The following is a 7489-nucleotide window of genomic DNA, read 5'->3' as shown; positions in this document are numbered from 1 at the left end:
ATTGCCTCACATGATTCTTTTCATTCTATACCTATCTTCCATCTATATTTAGACAGACACCTCTCAGCAGTCAATTGGCTATGCCTATACTAGTTTCTAGCAAATCCCGAGCCTTTCGATCCTCTCGGAGTCTCAGCCTTTCGAATGCTAAGCCAAGTTCCCTTCGTCCTCTCCGTGTAGTAGCTACAACCATTGAATGAGCATCGTGCGGGGCCATCATTCGTCAAATTCTTTTACAATGTCAAAACCTGGATTTTTGCACCCTGCATGACCTACGGGAATACTTCTCTGTCATTCTACCTCTCCCTTCCTTTTGCCTTGGGATACCGCTTGGCCCATGAGAGCAATTCTCATAAATGGCACCTTCTGGTAATATTGCATACTTCAATGGCCTAATATATTTGATCGGGCATATGGATACCGTCTCCTCTACAATTTCACTGCTTTACCGTATATCCGTGTGCTCTTAGCTGAAAGAGCTTGCCGAGAATTTGTACTCTGCCATCTTCAGAAGACGGCTCATATTATATACATCGGAGAATCGCTACCCGATTCAAGCTAAGGGTGATATCTATATCCCATCTCAGTGGTCTGTTGGCTGCCGTGGGGTGAGTGCGGAACAGGTCAATAATAGCGAAGGTGAATAATTGTGAGTGTGGCCTCATATCCCCCGAAGCACACTGATGTATCTTGAAGAGCCGCTCGTCAAGTGAAGTTAGATTGCCAACTCTATGGGTCATCGTGCACACCTTCGGGCGTACACCACGCGTCTTGTACATTCTCACCGCCTTTGCCGCGACGCGATCGATCTCTTGCTTACGCCAGTAGTCTTATTATAGATCAAGATTATACTAACCAGTGTGGAGTGGGCACACCACGCTCAAGGTCCGGCATCCCTCATTTATTTTAGCCTGATAAATAGCATGCTTGTGGGCTGTGATCCGTCGGAGACGAATTTTCCCTGAGGATAACATGAGGCCAATCCCGACCGAGGCGTTCTCGGAACTTGATCCTGGGTCTCAGAATTAAATGATAACGATATCATGCCGAGCTTGCCTCGGCTTCCCGACCGTACAGTATGCTCCAGTATCAACCTATAGAATCTTTATGCTTATTTATTTGAGTGGCATCGAAATTTTGCGCACATTCGTTGTCACGAGGCTTTTTTTTCCCTTGTATCTTTTTACAGCCGATTTTCGATGGTAAATGCACATACAGCTTTACCGTCACTGCATTGCATTTGCCTCTGAAGCCAATTTCTGCTCTAAATTTCCAGTTTCGCTCGATGCGTTTTGAGCTAATCAAACTCGCCAAGATGATTCAATGGCTTTGGAGTTCAATTCAATCCATTAGTCTTTGGAAGTTTATTTTAGCAATCTTTCTTGTGGTCAATTTCAAAAATTTGCCACTAGTGTTCCACGTAAGTGTTCATTGAAAGGCGAATAACAAGCCCATAATTCCAGTCCTTTCTCTCAAAGCCCCTGCAAGCTCTGAACTGACATTCCTGAAGTATCGCATCTTTCGCCCCATCATTCAGAGCTCCTTAACAAAGAAAAGAAGCCATCACGTCTCGATTCATCACAAAGACAAAGACTTGCCGTTGGTCTTTCTTCCATGTGTAACGACAACATACACCCCACTCCTTGAGGCAGACTACAACCTCCACAAGTCGAATAGTACATATTTTACGGATGTTGATGCAAGCCGCTCTCATCTTCTATCATACCTTTGCTATCGCGGAGTTTCTGTTGTCGATCAAGAGCTCGTTGCGGATGGCAGGCGGGGGATAATGGCTGCCATAATCGGATCTGTTACCACAAGCTTCAAGAAGGAAATTCGAATCTTCCAGCAGTACGAAGTATGGTCTCGGATCCTTACATGGGACCGAAAGTGGCTCTATATTGTGACACATTTTGTCCAGAAAGGAAGCGTCAAAGAAACCGATCTGATCACCCACAACTTGTCTACCGGAAAGACTTCTGGAAGGTGCACCAGGGCTGGGAGCGGGAATAGCGGGGACAAATTGGGGCGCCCTGTTGTATTTGCATCTTCCGTCTCGAAGTACGTCTTCAAGAAGGGTAGGTTGACCGTGGCGCCGGAACGACTTCTGAGAGCTTCAGGTCTACTAGGCGAAAATAAAAAGACGACAGACTTTCCCGCCCAACATCAGGACCCTCGACCGAGAAGCACCGAATCAATGAGTAAGATAAAGAAGGATTTGGGCAATTCCGAGATCTGTGAGGTCATCGAGAAAGAAAGGCTCAGGGGAATGAAATATGCAAACGCGTGGGCTGAATTAGACTCCCTACACGAGGAGCTGCTCGGAGAACGCGAGACATGTGACTGTGTACCCACTATTGGCCACTTTGATGACATTGCAGGTCACGGCATCTCTTACCGCTAGAACGTCATTTCAAGACGTTGTTCAAGAAAGGCAGCTCATTGTTGTTTCTCGGAAGAATATGTATAATTCAAAAAAGTGCTGGACAATCTACTAAATATATCTCATTTTGATCATGCTGTCTCGGGAAAAGCGTACATATGTGCTCTGAGTGCGGCTCCTATGAGCTGTATTATCGTACTCTTAGGCAAAATTTGCAGCTTTCAAGGCAGCGATGAGGGCTACCAATTGCAGAAAATATATATAACAAGGATTCAAGTTGATTTCCAATCAATTTGGTTGTCAGTATACACATCTCGACGCTGTTTCCGATGGTGCGGATTGATTCCTGATCTGTCTCCACACGCTCAAGCGGGATGCCTTATCTGCGTTATTTCCTGGGTCACAGCATTGTATACAAAAGTCGACGATAAAATGTAAAAAGAAATGTGGGCACCGACTGTTGGAGAACCTATACGATTGGAGTAGATACTAACTCGCTGTACTCTGTAAGAATAAGACGCAAGGGTTAGGTCATATGACCCATTCTGCTCACGTCGACTTCGAGACTTCTCTGATCAAGTAAACGGTCTGATTCATTATCCGTCCTCGAAAAAAATTATGATGGGTATAGTACCATGGTAGTATAGCTGCTAATACCCGCCAAATTCCATAATTTTCTCTTTTTAATACCGGCATTGTCTCGCACACTGACCATATGAGACCAGAGCTCCTTGGTGTTCAGTTGTTATCAGAAGGGACTGGAAATTGGCTTGACCTTGAATTCCTGTGATTTGTCGTGAACTACGCGGTCACAAAGATGTGAACCCAGTAGGATTATCTTCGACGAATAATCCATACAGACAGCCTAGGTAAACGTTATCTTTGATTTTGGAAGGAGAACACTGTTCTATCATCGTTTCAAAGGGTCGGTCGTGAAATAGATTTCCGAATCATTCCATATACCTATCTATATGCAATACCATTGTTTAGGTGGTTTATCCAACATTTCCCACGACAGATGGGCCGGCTCGTCTGATATGTAGCCGGAAAATATATCCCGGTTATACAGCGACAACGTCAATGGGAAATTGTGCGGTTAGATCATGATTGAAAGGGGTCTGCCGATCTCAGCTCCGCTGTCTGTCAACCATCGATCGATCAATTGATTGGCCCAAAGGCTGCCGTAAGTCGAAGAATTGAAATCGCTGTACGGAGTATTTACTGGAAATACCCGGAGGGGTACCGCATTCGTTCAATCCGCCCACGAAGACGATTTCATGACCCAGGCGCTCGAGGTTGATGATCATGATACCTAAATGTGAGGCGAAGATGTTAGAGCTCGTACCCTTGCCATGGAGACACAGGAAACGGCGGACGCATGATGGGGTGGATTTGGGGGGTGGAGTTGGGGGGTGTTCAACCTCTTTTTCATAGTTTTGTGATCTGATGTATAATTCTTGTGAATTTTGATTAAATATTAGAATTAACATTTCCCATTGTATAAAATGAATGTTCAAAGTTAATAAGTAAGCAGGTCGGTATTCTGGGTGACGAGGGTGGCTACCAATTCAAGCGTACCGTTGTTGGGGGCGTGTTCGATTTGATTAAAATTATCTTTGGACCCTTAGCATGCGCTGCCGCGTAGAAAGTGGCCCATAAGCCCAAAATTCCTAAGCTTCTAGTAGTATTGATGTATGGGTAATGGTTCGTCTTGCCCGTCTGTTCATTTGCTTGTCTTTGGTCATGAAGCAATTATCCGAGTTTGGCCCCCTTATGGAGAAGCGGAAGGAAACATGAAGGCATCGAAGAGTTCTGGCGATTACAATATTTTTTTTAAATCAATCTTCAAGATAAGAGATCACATAACTACTATGGAAACATCGAATCTCTTGGCGCCAATAGGCCCCAAGCGGGGAAGATGGAAGATGACTACAATATGTAGGCTGACAGCTTCACACAAAATGTATGTGATATTGGGTATGGGGGGAGAAAAGAGAGAAGGAGCAGAAGATCTAGAGGATATGCCCCCAGACCCAAAACTAAGCTAGTCCTAAACGGGATGCCAGCGCTGCTCAGGTCACATGATATGACCCAGGGACACCGACAGAATCCGATGATTTTCTACCGATTGATGCCCAAGCGATACCTCCACGAGCTCCCCTTATTTTCGCATTAACTTGCCAGCACGGCTTGATCGTGAAGTGCTCGTGTCATTTGCTCTTCACAGAAGTCTGCCGAGTCAGCTTGGCAATGTGCCCGTTGGACATGAGCTGAAACACGGACAGACCAGAGTGAATGTCCGTGAAGATCCAGCTGCATAGCTCCCAAGCCAGCAGACCGTCGAATGAGTATCGCGTGAGGGGCTTTTCGGGCTCGATATATTTCATGTCTACCATGAGGATTATCGCGAGTTGGTGCGCCAGCCAGATGCTACAATCCCGATGGCATCCTTGAGACTCATTACTTATGATATGAGCACTTACACGCCTTGCGCACCATCCAATGTTTCTTCGACCCTGCGATGAGTATCTACCGTGCGGATTTGTGCGAACTTAACATCTATGGGCATCCCCGCAACGTCAGCCATGCCGCCAGGTTTAGAAAACCGGTTAATCATGGGGAAGCACCGCTGTACTACCCTTCTGAGATGGATTGAAGATTGGCACCACGGGATGGTTTTTATACCAACTTTGGTCAGTATTGATACAATTCAGCTAAGCTCAAATAACTCCCGTCTTGAATCTGAACTAAATTTCTTCACCAGCAATGCCATCATCCATAAAATCTCAGCATTCCTCTCCGCTAGTGCCCTCTTGGGGTCCATGATCTTCATCATAGTCAAATGTTCGGATGTCGATGATACCTCGAATGAAGTAATCCCTTGTGACCTGATATGGTAGCTCTCTTCTGCATGAAGTAGAGCTATGACTCTGGACCAGGTACAACAGAGCTCTTCCCAGTTGTCAACGGATTCATTCCTCAAAAAACTTAGGAGTTTTGTCATCTCTTCCGCCAAACTTAATCTGTATTGCATAGATTTCTTTGCTGCGGTGCCAGTCTTCTGTATGGACAATGGTGTTGGTCTGACGGAAGATAGATGCGGACGATGGTCTTCCATCGCAGATTCATGATCGTTCTCGACCATATGCGAAGGAGGGCTATCTGACAAATTATCGCTTGTATTTTCAAATAACCAACACCCATCTTCATGGGAATGATGGTGTGGTGTTGACCTCCTATGAGGTAAACTTCTCCAAACGTGGCCGTACAAGACCAACATTAACCTATGGAGGACTTCACCCATGGTGGTGACAAGATTTGTTAATATGGGAAGAGCAAGTAGGGACCAAAAGACAAAAAAAGCCTTTCCGAAGTTGCTTGTCGGATGGTAGTCCCCATAGCCAATTGTCGTGAGGGAAGTGTATGTAAAGTAAAGCGCCGTGAAATAGGTCCAGTGTTCACTTTTCTCGGATCGATGAAAAATCTCCGCACTAATCAGCCACAAGATGAACCATGCCACAGAAAAGAATATTAAATCTTGCCAACGTCTCCTGCGGTAGAATTTTGACTTGATTCGGTGAAGCTCGAGCACTTCATCTCTTTCAGGGAACTTTGAAGGGACTGGAACAGTGCTTTGAGCTTCCTCTTCAGCCATAGATATCTCTGTGTCCTGAGTTCGGAAGGTACGCCGTGCCTCGAGAATTGCATATCTCAGTTTTAAATTCTTCACTTGGTTGGTGAATGATGCTACACCCGAAATGACAAAACCTAGACTGATTATTCCGGCGGTGGCATATGGAAAGAGAAGTGAGCGCCCTAGATGCGTCTGGGGAGTGATGTTTCCAATACCAATGGTAAGAACGGTGTAGTCTGTGAAGTACAGTGCATCCATCAAAGACCAACCCTCAATGGTGCTATAAATCCCAGCACCACCGAGAAGAATGATGGTAAAAGTGATGACCCGATGGATGATGCTTGAGCATTCGACCGTTCGCCTGTCCGTGGGACTCAAGTGGAGCGAACTTGAACTGGCCATGTACGCTGCTAGTAGGATTGCAATTAAACAGTAGAGGCTTGCAGCGAAAATACCGGCGTAAAAGTTCTGTGTATACTCCAATGGCTGTTCACTTCTGATGTTTCGATGCTGTTGAACTTCTATCCCTATAAGGCTTAGCAGGATGATCGCTGAGGCGAGCCAGCCAAACACTGCTATGGTGAATCCACTTCGCGAGGTGTAGTGGAAAGCCATTTCCAGTAGATAAAGTATATACGCAGTAGAAGCTAGGGCCAAGGATAATGCTTTTAGTGCGACATTCCTGAACACTTTAGTTTGTGATTGAATGAAGAATAAACACCAAGCGAAGTAGACTTGCCAATGTGGTAAGCTTGGTTTAACGGTTTGAGCGTTGGCGTGGATAGTCTGTTGCCACCCCTGTGCTGTCGCGCAGATGTTGAACATGATAGCCATGGCACACAGTGTTCCCTAATTTACCGTTGGAAAGTTCAGTGGAAGGGTATCAAAATGTAACATACCACAATAACGGGGAAGCCTAGCGAGACCAGTGACCAATGGCTGAAAAGATGTTAAAAGAGAACTGTAGGTATTGATCTCATGACTCACCTTGCCTTTCGTTTCTTCCCTTGCTGGTCTGCGAAATCTTCATTATCGCGACTTTTCTCCATGTTTCCTGCGACGAAAAATTGTTCTCAACGCAAAGCAGATCCAAACTGTTCAGAAATATAGAAATACAGAAAATAATAGTAAATTATGCGGAAGGGGTTGCTCTCTTGATGATTCAGTGGCTGGGCTAGGCCAATTGACGAACGAATCAGACTTGAGTGTCAACCATGGCGCAGCGTCCGCGAAATTTCTCCTTGCGAGCAAGCTCCAACATTATGGTTGGGGATAAGTTCTTTCAGTGCGGAAATTACAAGATCCCAGTCTCAGCTGACAATGCCACGCGACGATAATCTGATCATTTTCTATGGCTTATCTCGTTAGCAATAAATGGGTGACCAACGTGTTAATGTTTTTCATTTATTAAAGCTTGCAGAGTCGATTGCTGCAGCATTTATGTAAGCATCTGCACGACAACCTCGTGAAGA

General features: G+C 45.3%; 2 protein-coding genes across 2 annotated transcripts; one reads left to right on the top strand and one right to left on the bottom strand.

The window, feature by feature from the left end:
• Window positions 1-1285: 1285 nt before the first annotated feature.
• On the top strand, window positions 1286-2404 carry N7520_005479 (uncharacterized protein; the record flags this gene model as incomplete). Its single annotated transcript, XM_057139413.1, has 2 exons — window positions 1286-1420; window positions 1511-2404. The coding sequence occupies 2 exons, from the start codon at window positions 1286-1288 to the stop codon at window positions 2402-2404; spliced, it is 1029 nt and encodes a 342-aa protein (XP_056997620.1).
• A 2189-nt stretch (window positions 2405-4593) lies between these two features.
• On the bottom strand, window positions 4594-7066 carry N7520_005478 (potassium channel family protein; the record flags this gene model as incomplete). The annotated part of the gene is made up of 5 exons (XM_057139412.1): window positions 4594-4813; window positions 4867-5025; window positions 5668-6866; window positions 6917-6956; window positions 7005-7066. The coding sequence occupies 5 exons, from the start codon at window positions 7064-7066 to the stop codon at window positions 4594-4596; spliced, it is 1680 nt and encodes a 559-aa protein (XP_056997619.1).
• Window positions 7067-7489: the final 423 nt, after the last annotated feature.

Source organism: Penicillium odoratum (genome assembly GCF_028828045.1).
Source record: "Penicillium odoratum strain IBT 22623 chromosome Unknown utg000004l_segment0_segment0, whole genome shotgun sequence".
NCBI lineage: Eukaryota > Fungi > Ascomycota > Eurotiomycetes > Eurotiales > Aspergillaceae > Penicillium > Penicillium odoratum.
Note: the sequence above shows the minus strand (reverse complement) of the source record. Positions and strands in the feature narration are given on the sequence as shown.